Raw genomic sequence first — 26,227 nt, 5'->3', positions numbered from 1 at the left:
TTTACTATATTTATGTTTATTGTTTTTACTATATTTATATTCTATGTTTATTGTTTTTACTATATTTATATTATATATTTATTGTTTTTACTATATTTATGTTTATTGATTTTACTAAATTTATATTATGTTTATTGTTTTTACTATATTTATATTCTATGTTTATTGATTTTACTATATTTATATTCTATGTTTATTGATTTTACTATATTTATATTCTATGTTTATTGTTTTTACTATATTTATGTTTATTGTTTTTACTATATTTATATTCTATGTTTATTGATTTTACTATATTTATATTCTATGTTTATTGTTTTTACTATATTTATGTTTATTGTTTTTACTATATTTATATTCTATGTTTATTGTTTTTACTATATTTATATTCTATGTTTATTGTTTTTACTATATTTATATTCTATGTTTATTGTTTTTACTATATTTCTATTATATATTTATTGTTTTTACTAAATTTATGTTTATTGTTTTTACTATATTTATGTTTATTGTTTTTACTATATTTATATTCTATGTTTATTGTTTTTACTATATTTATATTCTATGTTTATTGTTTTTACTATATTTATATTCTATGTTTATTGTTTTTACTATATTTATATTCTATGTTTATTGTTTTTACTATATTTATATTCTATATTTATTGTTTTTACTATATTTATGTTTATTGTTTTTACTATATTTATATTCTATGTTTATTGTTTTTACTATATTTATATTCTATGTTTATTGTTTTTACTATATTTATTGTTTTTACTATATTTATGTTTATTGTTTTTACTATATTTATATTCTATATTTATTGTTTTTACTATATTTATATTCTATGTTTATTGTTTTTACTATATTTATATTCTATGTTTATTGTTTTTACTATATTTATATTATATATTTATTGTTTTTACTATATTTATGTTTATTGTTTTTACTATATTTATATTCTATATTTATTGTTTTGACTATTTATATTATATATTTATTGTTTTGACTATATTTATATTCTATGTTTATTGTTTTTATTATATTTATATTCTATGTTTATTGTTTTTATTATATTTATGTTTATTGTTTTGACTATATTTATGTTTATTGTTTTTACTATATTTATGTTTATTGTTTTTACTATATTTATGTTTATTGTTTTTACTATATTTATGTTTATTGTTTTGACTATATTTATATTCTATGTTTCCCGAGTCACGTTCCTCGTGTGGTACCTGGCGTGTCCCATGTGGGAGGCGTCGTAGACCGTCGGCCCGCAGCAGTACCACGAGACCCGGTTCCCCTTCTGGGGCACGAACCGCTCCTGAAGACAACAAGGACAACAAGTCAATAAGGACAACAAGTACAGAAGGACAACAAGTCAATAAGGACAACAAGTACAGAAGGACAACAAGTCAACAAGGACAACAAGTACAGAAGGACAACAAGTCAATAAGGACAACAAGTACAGAATGACAACAAGTCAATAAGGACAACAAGTACAGAAGGACAACAAGTCAATAAGGACAACAAGTACAGAAGGACAACAAGTCAACAAGGACAACAAGTACAGAAGGACAACAAGTCAATAAGGACAACAAGTACAGAATGACAACAAGTCAATAAGGACAACAAGTACAGAAGGACAACAAGTCAATAAGGACAACAAGTACAGAATGACAACAAGTCAATAAGGACAACAAGTACAGAAGGACAACAAGTCAATAAGGACAACAAGTACAGAAGGACAACAAGTCAACAAGGACAACAAGTCAATAAGGACAACAAGTACAGAAGGACAACAACACAAACACAAAGGATGAACCCTATGTTATTATTATTGTTATTGTTATTATTATTATGTCATCTCTGGACACGTGGATCTCTCATCCCTTCCTCCTCCTCCTCTCCTCTCCTCTCCTCTCCTCTCCTCTCCTCTCCTCTCCCCTCTCCTCCTCCTCCTCCTCTCCTCCTCCTCCTCCTCCTCCTCTCCTCCTCCTCCTCCTCTCCTCCTCTCCTCTCCCCTCTCCTCCTCCTCCTCCTCCTCCTCTCCTCCTCCTCCTCCTCTCCTCCTCTCCTCTCCTCCTCCTCACCTTGGCTCTGGTCAGGCTGTTGTAGAGGTGAAGTTGTGGAACCTCGGTTCCTCCTGGAGGAGTCCAGGGCGGTTGAACCCGTTTTCCTTTCACTGAAAGAAAGAAAAGAAAAAAACTCTTAAACAACAATTTACAAACAAGAATTTTAATACAAATACAAGTACTGCTTGTTAATAATAATAATAATAATAATAATAATAATAATACTGCCTATTACATGTGTTGTGTATAGTGTCATGTTTCTGTGTTTTATCTGTGTATTATATCCATGTTTCTGTGTATTATATCCATGTTTCTGTGTATTATATCCGTGTTTCTGTGTATTATATCCATGTTTCTGTGTATTATATCCATGTTTCTGTGTATTATATCCATGTTTATGTGTATTATATCCATGTTTCTGTGTATTATATCCATGTTTCTGTGTATTATATCCATGTTTATGTGTATTATATCCATGTTTCTGTGTATTATATCCGTGTTTCTGTGTATTATATCCGTGTTTCTGTGTATTATATCCATGTTTCTGTGTATTATATCCATGTTTCTGTGTATTATATCCATGTTTATGTGTATTATATCCATGTTTCTGTGTATTATATCAATGTTTCTGTGTATTATATCCATGTTTCTGTGTATTATATCCATGTTTATGTGTATTATATCCGTGTTTCTGTGTATTATATCCGTGTTTCTGTGTATTATATCCATGTTTCTGTGTATTATATCCATGTTTCTGTGTATTATATCCATGTTTATGTGTATTATATCCATGTTTCTGTGTATTATATCCGTGTTTCTGTGTATTATATCCGTGTTTCTGTGTATTATATCCATGTTTCTGTGTATTATATCCATGTTTCTGTGTATTATATCAATGTTTATGTGTATTATATCCGTGTTTCTGTGTATTATATCCGTGTTTCTGTGTATTATATCCGTGTTTCTGTGTATTATATCCGTGTTTCTGTGTATTATATCCATGTTTCTGTGTATTATATCCATGTTTCTGTGTATTATATCCGTGTTTCTGTGTATTATATCCATGTTTCTGTGTATTATATCCATGTTTCTGTGTATTATATCCATGTTTCTGTGTATTATATCCGTGTTTCTGTGTATTATATCCGTGTTTCTGTGTATTATATCCGTGTTTCTGTGTATTATATCCGTATTATATCCATGTTTCTGTGTATTATATCCATGTTTCTGTGTATTATATCCATGTTTCTGTGTATTATATCCGTGTTTCTGTGTATTATATCCGTATTATATCCGTGTTTCTGTGTATTATATCCGTATTATATCCATGTTTCTGTGTATTATATCCATGTTTCTGTGTATTATATCCGTGTTTCTGTGTATTATATCCGTATTATATCCGTGTTTCTGTGTATTATATCCGTATTATATCCGTGTTTCTGTGTATTATATCCGTATTATATCCGTGTTTCTGTGTATTATATCCGTATTATATCCATGTTTCTGTGTATTATATCCATGTTTCTGTGTATTATATCCATGTTTCTGTGTATTATATCCATGTTTCTGTGTATTATATCCGTGTTTCTGTGTATTATATCCATGTTTCTGTGTATTATATCCGTGTTTCTGTGTATTATATCCATGTTTCTGTGTATTATATCCATGTTTCTGTGTATTATATCCGTGTTTCTGTGTATTATATCCGTGTTTCTGTGTATTATATCCATGTTTCTGTGTATTATATCCATGTTTATGTGTATTATATCCATGTTTCTGTGTATTATATCCATGTTTCTGTGTATTATATCCATGTTTATGTGTATTATATCCATGTTTCTGTGTATTATATCCATGTTTATGTGTATTATATCCATGTTTCTGTGTATTATATCCATGTTTCTGTGTATTATATCCATGTTTCTGTGTATTATATCCATGTTTCTGTGTATTATATCCGTGTTTCTGTGTATTATATCCATGTTTCTGTGTATTATATCCATGTTTCTGTGTATTATATCCATGTTTCTGTGTATTATATCCATGTTTCTGTGTATTATATCCGTGTTTCTGTGTATTATATCCATGTTTCTGTGTATTATATCCATGTTTCTGTGTATTATATCCATGTTTCTGTGTATTATATCCGTGTTTCTGTGTATTATATCCATGTTTCTGTGTATTATATCCATGTTTCTGTGTATTATATCCATGTTTCTGTGTATTATATCCATGTTTCTGTGTATTATATCCATGTGGGTGATGACAGCAGAACAAATCAAGCCTCATTCAAAACGATGAACCAACGATAATAGAAAGATGATGTTAAATGAACCGGACCGGGACACCTGTCCCCACTGAGTCCGTCTACCTGTCCCACTGAGTCCGTCTACCTGTCCCACTGAGTCCGTCTACCTGTCCCACTGAGTCCGTCTACCTGTCCCCACTGAGTCCATCTACCTGTCCCACTGAGTCCGTCTACCTGTCCCCACTGAGTCCGTCTACCTGTCCCCACTGAGTCCGTCTACCTGTCCCACTGAGTCCGTCTACCTGTCCCCACTGAGTCCGTCTACCTGTCCCCACTGAGTCCATCTACCTGTCCCACTGAGTCCGTCTACCTGTCCCACTGAGTCCGTCTACCTGTCCCCACTGAGTCCATCTACCTGTCCCACTGAGTCCGTCTACCTGTCCCACTGAGTCCGTCTACCTGTCCCACTGAGTCCGTCTACCTGTCCCCACTGAGTCCGTCTACCTGCCCCCACTGAGTCCGTCTACCTGTCCCACTGAGTCCATCTACCTGTCCCCACTGAGTCCATCTACCTGTCCCCACTGAGTCCGTCTACCTGTCCCCACTGAGTCCGTCTACCTGTCCCCACTGAGTCCGTCTACCTGCCCGTTAAAGAGCGACGCTGTTCAACGGGGCTCGTCCCCGCTGGCCGGTGTTACCTCGAGCTAACACCGCTACCGAACACGCATCGCGTCGCGCCGCCCGCGGCTCTTAACGGGTCGTACCGGGTCTCGGTACCGAGGCGGGGGGAAACCAACATAAGGTTCTGTACCTGGCTCCGCTGACGTCGACATGGCCACAGTTTGGATGGTTCCGATGCCGCTGATGCAACAATAACGTGTCCGGAAGGAGAACCCGAGCGCTCAGTGCACGGCGGAGGGAAGCGGAACCAAAGGGCTGCGACTTCCGAGCGCGGCCGGACGTCGATGACCGACGGACCGTCAACAAGGAAGTGTCGGACGCACTCCTGAAAACCAACTAACTGCTCCGCGCAGCGCGTGTGTTCGTGGACGCGCGGCCACGTGAAGAGTTCCTTTGGCTCATTTACAGACATTTAACGCGTGAAATGTCAAACTTTAAAGAGCGCGTGCACAAAGCGACGCGTGTGTACGAGCGCTACACCGAGTACGTGAGGAGGAACCCGGCGGCCACGGCGCAGCTGGAGAGCACCGTGCGGACCCTGTCCTACCTGATCGCAGGTCAGGGCTCCATAGATAGATATATATTATGAATATTATGAATATATATGTAGTATATGCTGCAGGATGACACTGTGTGGAAACTCACATTTAACTGAACTTTGGCCCACAAATGATTGTTTAACTTTAAAAACAGGACATTAACTGCAGAGTGACACTTGTTTTAATGTTTTCATAGTTTTAATAGTGAATGATAAATACATGCATTCCATGTGGTGTTGTGTACATAATAGTTATTGTTTTCCGTGTTCGTGCATAGAAAACAATGCAAACATTACACACATAAACACACTTAAAGCTGATTCTGGATCTGATTTTGCAGGAAGATTTGCAGATTCACACGAAATATCTGAACTAGGTGAGTAAAGGTCAAAGGTCGATAGCTTCCAAGATGAGCTACAACTTTATTTATATTTATTTATATGTATGTGTATGTGTATATATATATATATATATATATATATATGAATGAACTAACCCTCTCCAGTGTACTCGGCCTCCAACCTGCTGGTGCTCTTCAACGACAGCATCCTGCGCAGAGGGCTGAGATGTGCCGTCCCCGTGGTGAGCGGCCCTTCACATGCAGACCATAATACCCTTCACATGCAGACCATAATAACCTTCACATGCAGACCATAATAACCTTCACATGCAGACCATAATAACCTCATGCAGACCATAATAACCTTCACATGCAGACCATAATAACCTCATGCAGACCATAATAACCTCATGCAGACCATAATAACCCCTCATGCAGACCATAATAACCTTCACATGCAGATCATAATAACCTCATGCAGACCATAATAACCCCTCATGCAGACCATAATAACCTTCACATGCAGATCATAATAACCTCATGCAGACCATAATAACCTCATGCAGACCATAATAACCCCTCATGCAGACCATAATAACCTTCACATGCAGATCATAATAACCTCATGCAGACCATAATAACCCCTCATGCAGACCATAATAACCTCATGCAGACCATAATAACCTTCACATGCAGACCATAATAACCTCATGCAGACCATAATAACCCCTCATGCAGACCATAATAACCTCATGCAGAGCATAATAACCTTCACATGCAGACCATAATAACCTCATGCAGACCATAATAACCTCATGCAGACCATAATAACTTTCACATGCAGACCATAATAACCTCATGCAGACCATAATAACCTCATGCAGACCATAATAACCTCATGCAGACCATAATAACCTTCACATGCAGACCATAATAACCTCATGCAGACCATAATAACCTTCACATGCAGACCATAATAACCTCATGCAGACCATAATAACCCCACATGCAGACCATAATAACCTCATGCAGACCATAATAACCTTCACATGCAGACCATAATAACCTCATGCAGACCATAATAACCCCACATGCAGACCATAATAACCTCATGCAGACCATAATAACCTCATGCAGACCATAATAACCCTAATAATACTGGTTGCTGGTGTGTCCCCAGTCGGTCTCTCAGCAGCGGCTCCTCACCTGGCTGTCCGTGCTGGAGCACGTGGAGGTCTTCCTGGAGATGGGGGCCTGCAAGCTGTGGGGGGACCTGGGCCGCTGGCTGGTGATCGCTTTGGTCCAGGTCTTTAAGTAAGCCAGACCTCATCCGACCCCTTTAGCATGAGGACTGTGAGCCAGACCTCATCCGACCCCCCTTTAGCATGAGGACCGTGAGTCAGACCTCATCCGACCCCCCTTTAGCATGAGGACCGTGAGCCAGACCTCATCCGACCCCCCTTTAGCATGAGGACCGTGAGCCAGACCTCATCCGACCCCCCTTTAGCATGAGGACCGTGAGCCAGACCTCATCCGACCCCCCTTTAGCATGAGGACCGTGAGCCAGACCTCATCCGACCCCTTTAGCATGAGGACCGTGAGCCAGACCTCATCCGACCCCTTTAGCATGAGGACCGTGAGCCAGACCTCATCCGACCCCTTTAGCATGAGGACCGTGAGCCAGACCTCATCCGACCCCTTTAGCATGAGGACCGTGAGCCAGACCTCATCCGACCCCTTTAGCATGAGGACCGTGAGCCAGACCTCATCCGACCCCTTTAGCATGAGGACTGTGAGCCAGACCTCATCCAACTCCCCTTTAGCATGAGGACCGTGAGCCAGACCTCATCCGACCCCTTTAGCATGAGGACCGTGAGCCAGACCTCATCCGACCCCCCTTTTGCATGAGGACCGTGAGTCAGACCTCATCCGACCCCTTTAGCATGAGGACCGTGAGCCAGACCTCATCCGACCCCTTTAGCATGAGGTCTGTGAGCCAGACCTCATCCGACCCCTTTAGCATGAGGACTGTGAGCCAGACCTCATCCGACCCCTTTAGCATGAGGACCGTGAGCCAGACCTCATCCGACCCCTTTAGCATGAGGACCGTGAGCCAGACCTCATCCGACCCCTTTAGCATGAGGACCGTGAGCCAGACCTCATCCGACCCCTTTAGCATGAGGACCGTGAGCCAGACCTCATCCGACCCCTTTAGCATGAGGACCGTGAGTCAGACCTCATCCGACCCCTTTAGCATGAGGACCGTGAGCCAGACCTCATCCGACCCCTTTAGCATGAGGACCGTGAGCCAGACCTCATCCGACCCCTTTAGCATGAGGACCGTGAGCCAGACCTCATCCGACCCCTTTAGCATGAGGACCGTGAGCCAGACCTCATCCGACCCCTTTAGCATGAGGACCGTGAGCCAGACCTCATCCGACCCCTTTAGCATGAGGACCGTGAGTCAGACCTCATCCGACCCCTTTAGCATGAGGACCGTGAGTCAGACCTCATATGATGGTGTACATATTTAAACATTATGAAATATTATGGTCTGACCAGATCTTCTTCTCACATTCATCTCAGGACGATTTTCCGCCTTGTTCTTCTTCTGTGGTACAAATCCGGCCTCCAGACGTCTCCTCCCATCCTCCCCCTGGACCGAGGAGCTGAAGGTCGGTCCTCCTCTTCCTGTTCTTGAAGAGCTTCATATTTAATGAGAAGAGCTTCTTTTATTCATATATATATGTGTGCGTGAAGAGAAGGAGCTTCTAGTGGTTCCTCTGCTCCACAGACGAGGGTCACGTGGAGCAGCCGGAGGACGCCTGCTTTGTGGGTCAGAGGTCGGGCCGGGTCATCAGGCCTCTGGGCAGCGGTGAGACTGGTTCAGGAGGTTCTGTCATCCTCAAACAACACCTCACTAATCCAGTCTGCTTCTTTCACCTTTTACTCAACAAGTAACTTATTAATAAACATCCACCTTTACCCAAGGTCAAATCCACACAAGGTCACAGAGGTCACAGAGGTCACAGAGGTCACAGACCTGCTGATCTCTAATCTCTCTAATCTAACATGTGACGTCACGGCTTGAGGTTTGGCCAGAAAAACGTTAACCCACAGAACCCGAAATCTTTTAAATTTAATTAAAAATATACAATTAAATAAATTTAAAAAATACAAATAAAATAAATAAAAGAAGAACAAAAATTAAATATATTTAAAAAAATACAATTAAATATATTAAAGAATATACAATAAAGAAAAGTAAGAAAAAATATCCAATTAAATAAATATCCAATTAAATCAATTAAAGAATATACAATTAAATCACAAAAAAATATACAATTGAATAAATAAAAAAATATAATTAAATACATTTATTAAAGAAATAGATACAAATAATAGTTAACGGTATAGGACCTCATGTCCCGGTGGTAACCCTGTCCCCCTCCTGCCTCAGCCTCCTCCCTGCAGGCCCGGCTGTGGGGAGCACCGAGTCAGAAGAAGAGGAGGAGCAGCCGGAGTGGCGAGAAGCTGCTCAGCAAACCGACACCGATGGGGCTCCGGGAGACTCTGGCCGAGTCGGTGTTCATCAGCCGGCCACTCGTCCACCGTATCCCTCAAACAGACGCGTTTCACTTATTTATACGTTTTTAGGATTGTGAGGTGATCATCGCTCGTGTTGTAGATGGCAGACTTGTTTTTAACTGTAAGGTCACCTGTGTGAGCACATAGACGTAAAAGCTCTTTATGTCCATATTTACCCCCAAAACACACACTTATTTAACCAAGAAAGAATACAAGCCTCCTCATGTGACCGTTGACATATTTAAAAGCATAACAGTTCAAGTTTCAGGCGTTTTTTCCTGAACCTGAAGCTCCTGCAGTGTTCTGCCTCGGTCTCTGTGGAAAACAGTCCTGGACGCCGTGGCTCGTCTCCGGAGCCCTCGAACTCTCCAGGTCTGCAGCATTAATCCTCTTTCATGGAGTTATTCATCATCAGATCTTTATCTGGTGATCAGGAGAATACTAATTGTCTTTGTTTATATATGTATATATTTAAATAGTATAAGTGTTTGTTGTTGTAATACTCATATCGTCCACCAGAGGCTGAAGTGCGTCACTACCTTTAGCATTAATGTTTATTTATAACGACAGATTAAAATACATTTGTAGCCTAAATAAAGAACGTCTTGGTGCACTTCAGCCTCGTGTGGCCAGAAATAAGTACTACACCAATTGAAACGCATTAAATAGTCACCTTTCAGGAGTTTTTCCCCTCCGTTTCCCAGATAAAAATAAATAAATCAGGTTAAGTTGGAGATTAAAAAACTTGTTATCTTCGTCTTCCTCTCTTCAGCTTCGCGGTCCTCAGTGACGGGAGGTTCCTGAACCAATGGGAGAGGGCCGAGATGAGGAGGCGGAGCTTCCTCCTGCTGTACTACCTCCTCCGCTCGCCCTTCTACGACAAATACTCAGAGTGAGTGGAGTCTTCACCACGATGTTCAATTCACACCGATATGGAAGATCTGCACATTTCAGAAGCAGCTGTTACCGTTCTATTAATGCCGCTTTAAGGTGTTGTTGTTGTTGTTGATCTGCAGGGAAAAGATCCTCTTCCTGCTCAGACTTCTGGCCGATCACGTTCCAGGAATCGGCCTCGTGGCTCGTAAGTACCGCGACACCCGAACGCATCATGACGTCAATATTGTTGTTTACGGGGCAAAGACTTTAATCTTTTATTAATTTGATTGAGCTTTGAATATAAAATGTGACTTGTATTTATTATCTGGAGGCATTCACCATCACCGTAAAGGTTAACGTGTTTTAATACCTTTAATAAATGTCCTGCAGGCCCTCTGATGGACTACCTGCCCACCTGGCAGAAGATCTACTTCTACAACTGGGGATAAAAGCACCTGCAGGAGAACGTTCCTTACAGAACCCTGAAATCAAAGAACGCCGTGGAACCGATTCCCACTGCTGACCGGCAGCGAGCGCCTTTTTCTAGATAGAGTAATAATTAAAAAAACCAAATAGGAGCAAAACCTGTTTTTCTACCGTGTGACTGACTCGAGACACGGAGAACCTCAATTAATTTGGGTTCTGTGACCTACTTGCTTTGATTTGAGGCTGTCATCGCTGCGTTTTTGTCGGAGGCTGCGGGAACCCCCCCCCCCCCAGACAGGAAGCCTTCATCAGAGCATCAGGGGGGGGGGGGGGGGGTTCTCCGTGGAAACAGAAGAAAAGGAACCCGCTTGGAGTCAATGACGAGAACACGAGCCGGAGGTTTTTAAATCTTTATTAACGTACTGAATACGCTTCCTGTTCGTAGCCTACTAATAAATAGTTGTGAATGTTTCAGCTCGTGTTTCTCTTCTGTTTCATCGCGCTGGGGGAACATTGTGGTTATTATGGTCTGTTGAAGGACACGAACTGGTTGAATGTGAAGTCTGTTGGGAACGCGTTGGCTTTGAAGGTTTTCTGCTCTCAAACCGCCTTTTAACGGAGAACGAATGTAAACTGAAGACGTCAGCCTTTCAAAATAAAAGGTTGAACTGCCGAGGAGGTGGAACTGAGGGAGGAGTCAGGGCTGAGGGAGAGGAGGTGGAACTGAGGGAGGAGTCAGGGCTGAGGGAGAGGAGGTGGAACTGAGGGAGGAGTCAGGGCTGGAGGAGGGCTGAGGGAGAGGAGGCGGAACTGAGGGAGGAGGGCTGAGGGAGAGGAGGCGGAACTGAGGGAGGAGTCAGGGCTGAGGGAGAGGAGGTGGAACTGAGGGAGGAGTCAGGGCTGGAGGAGGGCTGAGGGAGAGGAGGCGGAACTGAGGGAGGAGGGCTGAGGGAGAGGAGGTGGAAGAGAGAGGAGGCGGGGCTGAGGGAGAGGAGGTGGAAGTGAGGGAGGAGTCAGGGCTGGAGGAGGGCTGAGGGAGAGGAGGCGGAACTGAGGGAGGAGGGCTGAGGGAGAGGAGGTGGAAGAGAGAGGAGGAGTGGGTTAAGGGAGAGGAGGCGGAACTGAGGGAGGAGTCAGGGCTGGAGGAGGGCTGAGGGAGAGGAGGTGGAAGTGAGGAGGCGGAGCTGAGGGACAGGAGGCGGGGCCGAGGGACATCAAATCAGACTTCAGGTTCAACCAGGGGGAAGATTTAGTTACGTGAGCCGGGACTTCACGCTTCAAAGCTTTAAATGACTTTATTTAAATGGCGTTTAAAAACCTAGATAATAAATAACGAGCAGCTCCACTGTTTGTACAATATAATATATACTCTCACTCAGACAGACGGGCATATTTCCAGCTGTCTGAACGTGTCAACGAATAGAAAACAAAAAGATGTGGAACATTAAAATGCAAAACTTCTGTATTCTTGTTGAACTTAACGTTGAAAATATATCCTGCACTTTTTTTTTTTTTATATATCACAAAAACAAAACAAAGACATTTGAATCAAAAACATTTTGATTTATGTATAAGGAATAAAATGTAGAATTGACTGTGAAATCTAAGACCAACATAACTTAAAGGAAAACAAAACTACACCCTTTGATGTTTCCTTTATGAAAATACTGTCTCCTGTAAAGTGTCTCTGGACGAGGACGAGAGAGGACGAGTCCTCATGCAACGCTTCCTCTCTCTCTCTCTCTCTCTCCCCGTCTCTCTCTCGCCCAAATGCAGTCCGTCAGGAGGCCGTCGCTCTTCATCATCGTCAGCTTGTCTTCTTCATCGTCAGCTCGTCTTCTTCATCGTCAGCTCGTCTTCTTTAGGCCGACGCCCATCAGTAGGAGCCGTAACGATCCTGAGAGAAACGTCAACAATGAAGTCATGTTCTATATATAGTTCTCTAACTGATCACTAGTGAGAACAGGAGAACATGTTCTATATATAGTTCTCTAACTGATCACTAGTGAGAACAGGAGAACATGTTCTATATATAGTTCTCTAACTGATCACTAGTGAGAACAGGAGAACATGTTCTATATATAGTTCTCTAACTGATCACTAGTGAGAACAGGAGAACATGTTCTATATATAGTTCTCTAACTGATCACTAGTGAGAACAGGAGAACATGTTCTATATATATAGTTCTCTAACTGATCACTAGTGAGAACAGGAGAACATGTTCTATATAGAGTTCTCTAACTGATCACTAGTGAGAACAGGAGAACATGTTCTATATATAGTTCTCTAACTGATCACTAGTGAGAACAGGAGAACATGTTCTATATATAGTTCTCTAACATCACTAGTGAGAACAGGAGAACATGTTCTATATAGAGTTCTCTAACTGATCACTAGTGAGAACAGGAGAACATGTTCTATATATAGTTCTCTAACTGATCACTAGTGAGAACAGGAGAACATGTTCTATATATAGTTCTCTAACTGATCACTAGTGAGAACAGGAGAACATGTTCTATATATAGTTCTCTAACTGATCACTAGTGAGAACAGGAGAACATGTTCTATATATAGTTCTCTAACTGATCACTAGTGAGAACAGGAGAACATGTTCTATATATAGTTCTCTAACTGATCACTAGTGAGAACATGTTCTATATATAGTTCTCTAACTGATCACTAGTGAGAACAGGAGAACATGTTCTATATATAGAGTTCTCTAACTGATCACTAGTGAGAACAGGATAACATGTTCTATATATAGAGTTCTCTAACTGATCACTAGTGAGAACATGTTCTATATATAGAGTTCTCTAACTGATCACTAGTGAGAACAGGAGAACATGTTCTATATATATATAGTTCTCTAACTGATCACTAGTGAGAACAGGAGAACATGTTCTATATATATAGTTCTCTAACTGATCACTAGTGAGAACAGGAGAACATGTTCTATATATAGAGTTCTCTAATTGATCACTAGTGAGAACATGTTCTATATATAGAGTTCTCTAACTGATCACTAGTGAGAACAGGAGAACATGTTCTATATATAGAGTTCTCTAACTGATCACTAGTGAGAACATGAGAACATGTTCTATATATAGAGTTCTCTAACTGATCACTAGTGAGAACATGTTCTATATATAGAGTTCTCTAACTGATCACTAGTGAGAACATGAGGAGAACATGTTCTATATATAGAGTTCTCTAACTGATCACTAGTGAGAACATGAGGAGAACATGTTCTATATATAGAGTTCTCTAACTGATCACTAGTGAGAACAGGAGAACATGTTCTATATATAGTTCTCTAACTGATCACTAGTGAGAACAGGAGAACATGTTCTATATATAGAGTTCTCTAACTGATCACTAGTGAGAACATAAGGAGAACATGTTCTATATATAGAGTTCTCTAACTGATCACTAGTGAGAACATGTTCTATATATAGAGTTCTCTAACTGATCACTAGTGAGAACAGGAGAACATGTTCTATATATAGAGTTCTCTAACTGATCACTAGTGAGAACATAAGGAGAACATGTTCTATATATAGAGTTCTCTAACTGATCACTAGTGAGAACATGTTCTATATATAGAGTTCTCTAACTGATCACTAGTGAGAACATAAGGAGAACATGTTCTATATATAGAGTTCTCTAACTGATCACTAGTGAGAACATGTTCTATATATAGAGTTCTCTAACTGATCACTAGTGAGAACATAAGGAGAACATGTTCTATATATATAGTTATCTAACTGATCACTAGTGAGAACATAAGGAGAACATGTTCTATATATATAGTTATCTAACTGATCACTAGTGAGAACATAAGGAGAACATGTTCTATCGTTCTATGTTTCCTTTATGAAAATACTCTCCTGTAAAGTGTCTCTGGACGAGGACGAAAGAAGAAGATATATATATATATATATATATATATATATATATATCTATATATATATATATATATATATATATATAATATATTATATTATAGCTCCTCCCACCTGGATGGTATTCATGACCCCATTGGCCAGGACGGCCATCTTGCCCGCTACAGTCTTCACTCCCTGTTTGAACTGTGCAATGTCGGGGCCGGAGGGGAGCACGCTGTCAAAGCCCGGAGCCCTGCCTGAGGAGACGAGGAGACAAGGGGACGAGGAGACGAGGAGACCAGGGGACGAGGAGACAAGGAGACCAGGGGACCAGGGGACAAGGAGACCAGGGGACAAGGAGACCAGGAGACGAGGGGGATATTAGGAAAGTAGTAGTAATGGAGCAGAACACTCTGTGTGTGTGTGTGTGTGTGTGTGTGTGTGTGTGTGTGTGTGTGTGTGTGTGTGTGTGTGTGTGTGTGTGAAGGGAATCAATGAGAAGACATTTGATAAATAATTTGGGGAGAATGAGGAATAAAATGTCCGATAAGGGTGTAAATATGCATTATTATTATTAACGCTAGTTTTTTTAGATTCCACGAGAGCAGCACATGTGGATTCATCCGCCACTGAAAATAGTCCCCAACAAATACACTATTTCCTCCGTTTTAGAAAATGATTGATTGTCTGGGGTGTCAAACAAACAAACAAACAAACAAACAGACCGGTGTTACCTTTGTTGTCGCTCCCCTCCCCAAACAGGTCGGCTGAGCTGATGGAGGTGCTCCCCGACATGGTCTCCAGTCGGGTCTTTGCATCATACTGAGAGGAGCAGAAGAAAGTTATTAAACACGTTAATGTTTACTCTAGTAGTTATTATTATAAACTTATATGCAGTTGAATAAATACACAAACACCAGAGATAAATAATATCAGGAAGAGAACACAGAATTAATATACATAAGATATGACGATATATGATATAACAACAACAACAACAATACATTCACAACAACAGCATCTCCAGAACCTCCCAACCCACCTCGGCGCTGCTCTCCCGGCCGAAGAACATGTCGGAGGAGATCGCCTTGGCGTTGGCGAACTTCTGCCGCGCCTCGCTGGACTCGGACACCGGGGGCGACACGTCGGCTTTCCTCCTGCTGGGAAGTCTGGGGTCAACAACACGAGAAGGGTCAGAGCGGCCCCCACTTCCTGTTCCTGGTCTCTAAACACAGCCACTTCCTGGTCTCTAAACACAGCCACTTCCTGGTCTCTAAACACAGCCACTTCCTGTTCTCTAAACACAGCCACTTCCTGTTCCCGTCTCTAAACACAGCCACTTCCTGGTCTCTAAACACAGCCACTTCCTGTTCCCGTCTCTAAACACAGCCACTTCCTGTTCCCGTCTCTAAACACAGCCACTTCCTGGTCTCTAAACACAGCCACTTCCTGTTCCCGTCTCTAAACACAGCCACTTCCTGTTCCCGTCTCTTAACACAGCCACTTCCTGTTCCCGTCTCTAAACACAGCCACTTCCTGTTCCCGTCTCTAAACACAGCCACTTCCTGGTCTCTAAACACAGCCACTTCCTGTTCCCGTCTCTTAACACAGCCACTTCCTGGTCTCTAAACACAGCCACTTCCTGTTCTCTAAACACAGCCACTTCCTGTTCTCTTAACACAGCCACTTCCTGTTCCCGTCTCTAAACACAGCCACTTTCTGGTCTCTTAACACAGCCACTTCCTGTTCTCTAAACACAGCCACTTTCTGGTCTCTTAACACAGCCACTTCCTGTTCCCGTCTCTTAACACAGCCACTTCCTGTTCCCGTCTCTAAACACAGCCACTTCCTGGTCTCTAAACACAGCCACTTCCTGTTCCCGTCTCTTAACACAGCCACTTCCTGTTCCCGTCTCTAAACACAGCCACTTCCTGGTCTCTAAACACAGCCACTTCCTGTTCCCGTCTCTTAACACAGCCACTTCCTGTTCCCGTCTCTAAACACAGCCACTTCCTGTTCCCGTCTCTAAACACAGCCACTTCCTGTTCCCGTCTCTTAACACAGCCACTTCCTGTCCCCGTCTCTAAACACAGCCACTTCCTGTTCCCGTCTCTAAACACAGCCACTTCCTGGTCTCTAAACACAGCCACTTCCTGGTCTCTAAACACAGCCACTTCCTGGTCTCTAAACACAGCCACTTCCTGGTCCCGTCTCTAAACACAGCCACTTCCTGTTCCCGTCTCTTAACACAGCCACTTCCTGTTCCCGTCTCTAAACACAGCCACTTCCTGTTCCCGTCTCTAAACACAGCCACTTCCTGTTCCCGTCTCTAAACACAGCCACTTCCTGTTCCCGTCTCTTAACACAGCCACTTCCTGTTCCCGTCTCTAAACACAGCGCGTAGATACCTCTCTCCAATGGGCTGAATGCTGGAGATGGTGACCTCCTCTTTGGGGTCCTCCTTCTCCAGAGCCCAGGAGGTGGTGAAGGAGGCGGTTCCTCCCTCGGTGTCCCACCGGGATCCAAAGCTGTCCCCCACTGTGAACGGGTTGTCCTTGTACCTGGAACGCCAAGGCAGCGGATTAAAGATTTAACACGCACAATGTGTAATTTTCTCTCCGTCGAGACAATAACAAAAGAGCAAAAATAACAAAAGAGCAAGGCATTGTGGGAGTTGTTGTCCTTTGTGTCAGTAATTCCTTCAACGAGCTGAGCTAACGCTAACGTTAGCTCAGCTCGTTTCTGATAACTTCTAACGGTGAAAACATTAAGATCTAAAAAGTGCATCTTAAAAATGTGGCTTAAAACTGGATAAACGGTCTTCAGCCACCGACAGGCGATCGAATGAAACGCACCTCGACTGAGATTACATTTCTCTCAAAGAAACACAATATTTATTGTAGTCGCGGTCCTCAGGGGCGCCTTACGTACTTCGGGGGTCCGGAGGTGAAACCCGGCTCCTCGAACATGTCCAGCTTGGAGCGAGAGGAGGAGGACTTGGCTCCCACGGGGGTCTCCTGTTCGATCACCTGCATCTCCGACATCACGGAGTGAGACACGGCGCTGAAACGGGACGCATTCATAGGGGGAGGAGTCAGAGACAAAGAGGGGGAGGAGTCAAAGCACGTCAGAGACAAAGAGGGGGAGGAGTCAAAGCACAACAGAGTGTGGGGGGGGGGGGGGGGGGGGGAGTTACCTCCTGTTGCCGAAGCCCATCCCCAGTCTCTCCGCCTGCTCCCTCTTCTTGCCCTCCAGGCTCTGGATCTTCTTCTCCTCCATCTTCCTGTCGATCTCCAGCTCCTTGTAGGCCAGACGCATGGAGGCCACGCTGCACAACGAGTCACAACAAGTCACGAGTCACAAAGAGACACAACAAGTCACAACAAGTCACCACGAGTCACAACAAGTCACCACAAGTCACCACGAGTCACAACAAGTCACACAAGTCACAACGAGTCACGAGTCACAAAGAGACACAACAAGTCACAACAAGTCACAACAAGTCACCACGAGTCACAACAAGTCACCACGAGTCACAACAAGTCACCACAAGTCACCACGAGTCACAACAAGTCACCACAAGTCACGAGGCACAACGAGTCACAACGAGTCACAACGAGTCACAACGAGTCACGAGTCACAACGAGATACGAGTCACAAAGATACACAACAAGTCACAAATCACAACAAGTCAAAATGAGTCACAACAAGTCACGAGTCACAAGTCACAACAAGTCACGAGTCACAACAAGTCACAACGAGTCACAACAAGTCACGAGTCACAACGAGTCACGAGGCACAACAAGTCATGAGTCACAACGAGTCACAACAAGTCACGAGTCACAACAAGTCACAACAAGTCACAACGAGTCACAACAAGTCACGAGTCACGAGTCACGAGGCACAACAAGTCACGAGTCACAACGAGGCACAACAAGTCATGAGTCACAACGAGTCACAACAAGTCACGAGTCACAACAAGTCACAAACGAGTCACAACAAGTCACGAGTCACAACAAGTCACGAGTCACAACAAGTCATGAGTCACAACAAGTCACGAGTCACAAGTCACGAATCACAACAAGTCACGAGTCACAACAAGTCACAACAAGTCACGAATCACAACAAGTCACAACGAGTCACAACAAGTCACGAGTCACAACAAGTCACGAGTCACAACAAGTCACGAATCACAACAAGTCACAACAAGTCACGAATCACAACAAGTCACGAGTCACAACAAGTCACAACAAGTCACGAATCACAACAAGTCACGAGTCACAACAAGTCACGAGTCACAACAAGTCACAACAAGTCACGAATCACAACAAGTCACGAGTCACAACAAGTCACAACAAGTCACGAATCACAACAAGTCACAACAAGTCACGAGTCACAACAAGTCACGAGTCACAACAAGTCACGAATCACAACAAGTCACGAGTCACAACAAGTCACAACAAGTCACGAATCACAACAAGTCACGAGTCACAACAAGTCACGAATCACAACAAGTCACGAGTCACAACAAGTCACGAATCACAACAAGTCACGAGTCACAACAAGTCACGAGTCACAACAAGTCACGAGTCACAACAAGTCACGAATCACAACAAGTCACGAGTCACAACAAGTCACAACAAGTCACGAATCACAACAAGTCACAACGAGTCACAACAAGTCACGAGTCACAACAAGTCACGAGTCACAACAAGTCACGAATCACAACAAGTCACGAATCACAACAAGTCACGAGTCACAACAAGTCACAACAAGTCACGAATCACAACAAGTCACGAGTCACAACAAGTCACGAATCACAACAAGTCACGAGTCACAACAAGTCACGAATCACAACAAGTCACGAGTCACAACAAGTCACGAATCACAACAAGTCACGAGTCACAACAAGTCACAACAAGTCACGAATCACAACAAGTCACGAGTCACAACAAGTCACGAGTCACAACAAGTCACAACAAGTCACGAATCACAACAAGTCACGAGTCACAACAAGTCACAACAAGTCACAACAAGTCACGAGTCACAATTTTCTAACGACGTGCACGAGAGAAGAGGGAACTGGTCCTCACATGGACTCCTCGGCTTGTTTCTTGGCCTCGGCGACCTGATCCTCTCGCATCTTCTCGGCCACCTGCGCCTGTTTCTCCACCTCAGAGAAGTTCTTGCTGCTCACCTTCTGGGCACCGAGACCTTTCTTGGCCCCCAGCTGCAAGGTCAAAGTCACATGTTCAAGGTCAACGGGGCAGCTGCTCACAGACACACGGCTCGTGGTTTGGTGGAACCAGGACTCACCCCTTTCTTGGCCGTCATGGGCTTCTTTTTGCCAATGATGGAGGCCTTCACATCTGCAACAAGAGGAGATCTGATTAAACCAAGTTTCATCTTGACTTCTCCAACGTGCTGAGAAATGATGACAAACGGATCACAATAAACCAGTTCCCAGCCAGCAGCCACTAATATTTACTCATGTTACAGGTGAGTTGTAACTTATGTAAACACTCATCTAGAAACCACCACTTAATACTAATAACTAGTCGTTCATTCCCAGCTGAAGCAAACGGTGGTGAAGAGTGTTGCAACAGTTGTTTGTTCAGACTATTCTTAGAGTCCTTTGAACCTGTCTGTGTTACGACAACGCTCATCACCGGCGGCAGGTATTCAAGCAACACAAAGACGCTTCTCGTCTCACACAATGCACCGTCACGGCTTCATCCCCAAACGGGTTATTTGTGATTCTTCCCATCAGCAGCTAGTCACCTTGAGGTGTCCGTCCGTCCTGCGATGACAGACGCATGGAGTCGTCTACGGACAAACCCGTCAGTCCAAAAACACAGAAGGAGCCCATTTAACATCAAAATCAAGCTTTTCACCAACAGGGCCGAGCCCCAGTTGGACCGCTGAACACACGGCTGGTCGGGCTCTTTTTGACGGTTCCTTCACTGGTTTAAAGTGAAGTAAACACCCCGTTCACCTCACGCCAATCAACTGAGTACAGACTTGATAAAACATGATACTAAATACATATTTACACATAAAATCGTAGTGATCAAAAAGCATTAAATACAGTAACAATACATGAGGTGAAGATGTAAATGTTCCCATGTCATTTAAATGATTAAATGAGAACCGAGCGCTTCACTTTCCCAAAGAACAAAAAGAAGCTTTCTTTAACTCCAATAAAACATTCATGTCTTGTGTTAGAAAAGCCTTTTATTCTACTTCCGGTTCAGTTAGAATGTTAAATCAACATTTAGACCGTGAAGTAACCTCCAGACCGACGGAGTAGACGCCAACTATTGAGATCTTTTAACCTTCGTATTTCTTTTCTTGCAATTAAAAACAGTAAAACACACACACACACACACACACGGTTATGAAAGAGCTCACACACTCACCGAGGGCGGCTGTGGGCGACGTGCTCAGACAGTCGATGCTCGGTCCTTCCTGCAGTCCTGCAAACAGCACCACATACCGCCCGGCGTTACGTTTTAAATCCCTTCTGGCTATAAAACGCAGCGGCCTCTTCAACGTGTTGTTCTACTCACGGGTGTCATCGTGGCCTCTGGCCGGGCCGTCCGGCAGCTGCGAGGTGACGGCGGCTCCGTTCTGCTCCGGCCCGGCGGGCGGCGCCGCGCTCCAGTCATCCGCAGTCTGACGGTCAAAAAGAAAGAAATAACATTTAGAATATATTATGAGGATGTAACGTACAGCTGATAATGTCAACAATGTGCTATTAACTTCATTTAATGGTGATTTTATTCCTCCATCATCTATTTTCTGGGCCACTTTTAATATGATTTTGTTGTATTAATGCTGTTATTTTTTTATACTACCAATAAATGTAGTTTCAGATGTACTGTTGTATATAACTTAACTGGTCACATTTTTATTTTTATATAAAAATAACGAATTGACTTTCTCAAAGATATTCCCTGATATGTGGCGAACATTTATTGATCACAAACGTATTTATTGAAGATGGCTGCCAGTGTTTCGTTGACTAATAAACACACACACACACACACACACACACACACACACACACACACACACACACACACACACACACACCTGTGTAAGTTCCTCAAAGAAGTCGGTCTCTTTCTTCTCGGGAGCTGAAGGCGCGCTTCCTGCAGAGGACTCGATCCAGAGCTGCAACCAGAACATTCCTTAGAAACCAGCGCACGCCCCGTGGACTCTGATCGAGACGGGACGCCGGTTCATCTCTGTGCAGCCGCTAGCTTATCAGACTACCGGGGAACCAGATCAGGTCAGACCAGATCAAACCAGATCAGGTCAGACCAGATCAAACCAGATCTGGTCTGACCAGATCAAACCAGATCTGGTCTGTATGGAACGCATCACAGACCAAACACCGTGGAGCAGAAAGGCTCAGATAGTGTGTAGATAAGATTATGTGTGTTTTGACAGGCACACATAGTATGAGTGGTGGTGTGTGTGTGTGTGTGTGTGTGTGTGTGTGTGTGTGTGTGTGTGTGTGTGTGTGTGTGTGTGTGTGTGTGTGTGTGTGTGTGTGTGACTGCAGTGAAGATTCGTTGAGCGTGAGTTCAGATAAATAAAGTCAGATGACGTTTGTCCAACTTTATGGCAGAAATCACTGAAGGATAGTTTTATCGTGTTTTGATTCATATAATAAACAAACAAACAAACGTTTAGCTTTATGAACGAGGACAGACAGCCAACTGCCTCGGCGTAGAAAATAATCAATAAATGAAACTCTTTTTAGAAAAAGAAGTTCTTCTTTTACTTTCACGTAGTGCTGCGTTCAACATGAGACTTAAAAAGTTTTTTTTCTGGTCAACTATAGTGCGTCTGTGTGTGTGTATTAATGTTGTCCTTTGCGTGCAGCGGTGTGACGCCGTTAGCTCAGATATGCAGCAGCTTGTGACTCACCTCAGAGCCGTATTTGGACAGCGCGGCGTTGGCCTGCTGACGAATCTTCTCCCGGTACAGCTGCGCCGCACGGCTGTTGTACTTGGAGTTGGTGTCGTTGGTGGAGCAGCCGTGCTGGCGGAAGAACACCGTCTTCAAAGGCAGAAGGAGGAGTCATCGACTCATTAATCAACCGCAGTATGTCCCAACCGCACTAGATAATTACGCCACATGGTTAAACTCACACGCATCTCAGACTCACCGCATTGGCGTTGCCTCCGACCTGCATGCATCTGAGCTGGAACCAGTTCCAGTTGGAGTCTAGCTCAGTGGACCTGAGGCACAGAGGCAAAGAGGCAAAGAGATCAGCACCCCGGTATCACAAACTGAGACCGCAGACTCAAGTCTGTTTGTTGAACAGCAGGAATCTCCTCTTCTACGTTCAGATACTGAAGGTGCCGATATGATCGTGACGATAAAGACCGACCCAGCTTTACATTATCTTATATATTATTATGACATACACAGTGAGTGTGTCATTAAAGTGGCCTTGGTGTCACACTGAGCCGCCACCGAGTGTTGGCAGCGCCGCTCACCTGATGAAGCTGAGGTGCACGCCCAGCGAGCGGTGGATGCCGGAGCAGTCGATGCACAAGAACACGCCGTGCGAGATGCTCGCCCAGCTCGGGCTCTTGGCCGCGCAGTCGAAGCATACCTGTGCAGGAAAAACAACACGCGCACGTCATGAACCGTCATTACCGGGAGAACCCGAGTGAGACACAAGAACCACACGTGAGGTTCTGGTACGTTAAAGGTTCAGTACCTTGTGTCACGGTGAGCCTCGTGAGGTTCAGTACCTTGTGTCACGGTGAGCCTCGTGAGGTTCTGGTACGTTAAAGGTTCAGTACCTTGTGTCACGGTGAGCCTCGTGAGGTTCTGGTACGTTAAAGGTTCAGTACCTTGTGTCACGGTGAGCCTTGTGAGGTTCTGGTACGTTAAAGGTTCAGTACCTTGTGTCACGGTGAGCCTCGTAAGGTTCAGTACCTTGTGTCACGGTGAGCCTCGTGAGGTTCTGGTACGTTAAAGGTTCAGTACCTTGTGTCACGGTGAGCCTCGTGAGGTTCTGGTACGTTAAAGGTTCAGTACCTTGTGTCACGGTGAGTCTCGTGAGGTTCTGGTACGTTAAAGGTTCAGTACCTTGTGTCACGGTGAGCCTCGTGAGGTTCTGGTACGTTAAAGGTTCAGTACCTTGTGTCACGGTGAGCCTCGTAAGGTTCAGTACCTTGTGTCACGGTGAGCCTCGTGAGGTTCAGTACCTTGTGTCACGGTGAGCCTCGTGAGGTTCTGGTACGTTAAAGGTTCAGTACCTTGTGTCACGGTGAGCCTTGTGAGGTTCTGGTACGTTAAAGGTTCAGTACCTTGTGTCACGGTGAGCCTCGTAAGGTTCAGTACCTTGTGTCACGGTGAGCCTCGTGAGGTTCTGGTACGTTAAAGGTTCAGTACCTTGTGTCACGGTGAGTCTCGTGAGGTTCTGGTACGTTAAAGGTTCAGTACCTTGTGTCACGGTGAGCCTCGTGAGGTTCAGTACCTTGTGTCACGGTGAGCCTCGTGAGGTTCTGGTACGTTAAAGGTTCAGTACCTTGTGTCACGGTGAGCCTTGTGAGGTTCTGGTACGTTAAAGGTTCAGTACCTTGTGTCACGGTGAGCCTCGTGAGGTTCTGGTACGTTAAAGGTTCAGTACCTTGTGTCACGGTGAGTCTCGTGAGGTTCTGGTACGTTAAAGGTTCAGTACCTTGTGTCACGGTGAGCCTCGTGAGGTTCTGGTACGTTAAAGGTTCAGTACCTTGTGTCACGGTGAGCCTCGTGAGGTTCTGGTACGTTAAAGGTTCAGTACCTTGTGTCACGGTGAGCCTCGTAAGGTTCAGTACCTTGTGTCACGGTGAGCCTCGTGAGGTTCTGGTACGTTAAAGGTTCAGTACCTTGTGTCACGGTGAGCCTCGTGAGGTTCTGGTACGTTAAAGGTTCAGTACCTTGTGTCACGGTGAGCCTCGTGAGGTTCAGTACCTTGTGTCACGGTGAGCCTCGTAAGGTTCAGTACCTTGTGTCACGGTGAGCCTCGTGAGGTTCTGGTACGTTAAAGGTTCAGTACCTTGTGTCACGGTGAGCCTCGTGAGGTTCTGGTACGTTAAAGGTTCAGTACCTTGTGTCAAGGTGAGCCTCGTGAGGTTCTGGTACGTTAAAGGTTCAGTACCTTGTGTCACGGTGAGCCTCGTGAGGTTCAGTACCTTGTGTCACGGTGAGCCTTGTGAGGTTCTGGTACGTTAAAGGTTCAGTACCTTGTGTCACGGTGAGTCTCGTGAGGTTCTGGTACGTTAAAGGTTCAGTACCTTGTGTCACGGTGAGCCTCGTGAGGTTCTGGTACGTTAAAGGTTCAGTACCTTGTGTCATGGTGAGCCTCGTGAGGTTCAGTACCTTGTGTCACGGTGAGTCTCGTGAGGTTCTGGTACGTTAAAGGTTCAGTACCTTGTGTCAAGGTGAGTCTCGTGAGGTTCTGGTACGTTAAAGGTTCAGTACCTTGTGTCATGGTGAGCCTCGTGAGGTTCAGTACCTTGTGTCACGGTGAGTCTCGGGAGGTTCTGGTACGTTAAAGGTTCAGTACCTTGTGTCAAGGTGAGTCTCGTGAGGTTCTGGTACGTTAAAGGTCCAGTACCTTGTGTCATGGTGAGCCTCGTGTATCTGATACCAAAAACGCTCTAAAGCTACTGACTGAATGTAGCACGTCTGTGAGATGTAGTAAAGAGTACATTATGTACCTCTGAGATGTAGTAAAGAGTACATTATGTACCTCTGAGATGTAGTAAAGAGTATAGTATGTACCTGTGAGATGTAGTAAAGAGTACATTATGTACCTCTGAGATGTAGTAAAGAGTACATTATGTACCTCTGAGATGTAGTAAAGAGTATAGTATGTACCTGTGAGATGTAGTAAAGAGTAGTGTGTACCTCTGAGATGTAGTACAGTATGTACCTGTGAGATGTAGAAGTATAAAAGGTAAATGTATATAAAGTTCCTCAGTGTGACTCAGAGTAAAGTTCACTACTGGACTTTAATAGAACCATAAGAACTAGACACAATAAACCCATTCAGTGTGCTGACCGGCCGTTATGACGTCACTGATGGCACTATGGTTCAACACCTGCCAGACGTAAACATCTTCACTGAACCGTGTCTTATTGTCCAGACTAACCCGTGAACCCGTGACCCGGCGAACCCGTGTCTTATTGTGCTACACATGCAGAGCCCAGACTACCCGTTGAACCCGTGTCCTTAACGTAGAGAGACACCGTTAGGTCTACGTGGCCTTTACGTTTGACTGCTAGCTAGTTAGCCCCCACCTAGCCGGGGGCCTCTGCTCGGGACCGGAAGAAGCCAACCGACAGAAAACACGCGACACGCAAACATAACGACGCACGCGCGCGGCGGCGGAGCATCGCCCGGTTACCTTGTTCGTAGCGACGGATCTTAACCGTTTAAAAATGCTCAGGATCTCGGTCTTATTTGGTTCCGTAGCCATCTTGCCACTCTTGACGATTTCTATGAGGTGACGTCACTACGGGTCGCCGTTGGTCACAAAAAAACGCAAAAGCC

At 43.9% G+C, this 26,227-nt stretch overlaps 3 protein-coding genes across 4 annotated transcripts in view; 1 reads left to right on the top strand and 2 right to left on the bottom strand.

Annotated features, from left to right (window-relative positions):
• cars1 (cysteinyl-tRNA synthetase 1) overlaps positions 1-5,288 on the bottom strand; it is a 17,100-nt gene extending 11,812 nt beyond the window's left edge. The window contains exons 1-3 of the mRNA XM_034529713.1: positions 5,138-5,288; positions 2,097-2,188; positions 1,239-1,327 (exon numbers count right to left, since the gene is read on the bottom strand). Of these exons, the coding sequence (XP_034385604.1) occupies positions 1,239-1,327; positions 2,097-2,188; positions 5,138-5,159 (203 nt within the window). The 5' untranslated portion in view covers positions 5,160-5,288. The remainder of the gene's footprint in view (positions 1-1,238; positions 1,328-2,096; positions 2,189-5,137) is intronic.
• On the top strand, positions 5,277-11,247 carry pex16 (peroxisomal biogenesis factor 16). 2 transcript variants are annotated; one of them, XM_034529770.1, is made up of 11 exons: positions 5,277-5,564; positions 5,887-5,922; positions 6,052-6,128; positions 7,067-7,200; positions 8,473-8,561; positions 8,681-8,761; positions 9,347-9,499; positions 9,774-9,846; positions 10,247-10,366; positions 10,491-10,555; positions 10,741-11,247. In XM_034529770.1, the coding sequence occupies exons 1-11, from the start codon at positions 5,432-5,434 to the stop codon at positions 10,797-10,799; spliced, it is 1,020 nt and encodes a 339-aa protein (XP_034385661.1). In that variant the 5' UTR covers positions 5,277-5,431; the 3' UTR covers positions 10,800-11,247. The 2 variants fall into 2 exon arrangements, with proteins under 2 accessions (XP_034385661.1, XP_034385662.1); XM_034529771.1 differs by lacking the exon at positions 8,681-8,761.
• On the bottom strand, positions 11,175-26,227 carry arfgap2 (ADP-ribosylation factor GTPase activating protein 2). The gene is made up of 16 exons (XM_034529733.1): positions 26,082-26,227; positions 23,175-23,293; positions 22,841-22,913; positions 22,600-22,731; positions 21,757-21,837; positions 21,231-21,336; positions 21,081-21,137; positions 19,978-20,030; positions 19,755-19,891; positions 17,858-17,989; positions 17,593-17,724; positions 17,070-17,222; positions 15,704-15,830; positions 15,396-15,483; positions 14,794-14,918; positions 11,175-12,673 (listed from the first exon to the last, which is right to left on the bottom strand). The coding sequence occupies exons 1-16, from the start codon at positions 26,151-26,153 to the stop codon at positions 12,653-12,655; spliced, it is 1,608 nt and encodes a 535-aa protein (XP_034385624.1). The 5' UTR covers positions 26,154-26,227; the 3' UTR covers positions 11,175-12,652.

The sequence above is a fragment of the Cyclopterus lumpus genome, chromosome 3 (genome assembly GCF_009769545.1).
Source record: "Cyclopterus lumpus isolate fCycLum1 chromosome 3, fCycLum1.pri, whole genome shotgun sequence".
Classification (NCBI taxonomy): Eukaryota; Metazoa; Chordata; class Actinopteri; order Perciformes; family Cyclopteridae; genus Cyclopterus; species Cyclopterus lumpus.
The sequence above is the reverse complement of the archived record's forward strand: the minus strand, read 5'-3'. Positions and strand labels throughout refer to the sequence as shown.

What these genes read in the sequence shown, in the direction of transcription:
- pex16 (XM_034529770.1), top strand. Translation starts at nt 5,432, where the DNA reads ATGTCAAACTTTAAAGAGCGCGTGCACAAAGCGACGCGTGTGTACGAG. An exon ending in CCTGTCCTACCTGATCGCAG is followed by an intron (nt 5,565 to 5,886) that starts GTCAGGGCTCCA and finishes CTGATTTTGCAG; the next exon opens with GAAGATTTGCAGATTCACAC. An exon ending in ACACGAAATATCTGAACTAG is followed by an intron (nt 5,923 to 6,051) that starts GTGAGTAAAGGT and finishes AACCCTCTCCAG; the next exon opens with TGTACTCGGCCTCCAACCTG.
- arfgap2 (XM_034529733.1), bottom strand. Translation starts at nt 26,153, where the DNA reads ATGGCTACGGAACCAAATAAGACCGAGATCCTGAGCATTTTTAAACGG. An exon ending in CCATGACGGCCAAGAAAGGG is followed by an intron (nt 19,892 to 19,977) that starts GTGAGTCCTGGT and finishes TTGACCTTGCAG; the next exon opens with CTGGGGGCCAAGAAAGGTCT. An exon ending in AAACAAGCCGAGGAGTCCAT is followed by an intron (nt 17,990 to 19,754) that starts GTGAGGACCAGT and finishes CTCGTTGTGCAG; the next exon opens with CGTGGCCTCCATGCGTCTGG.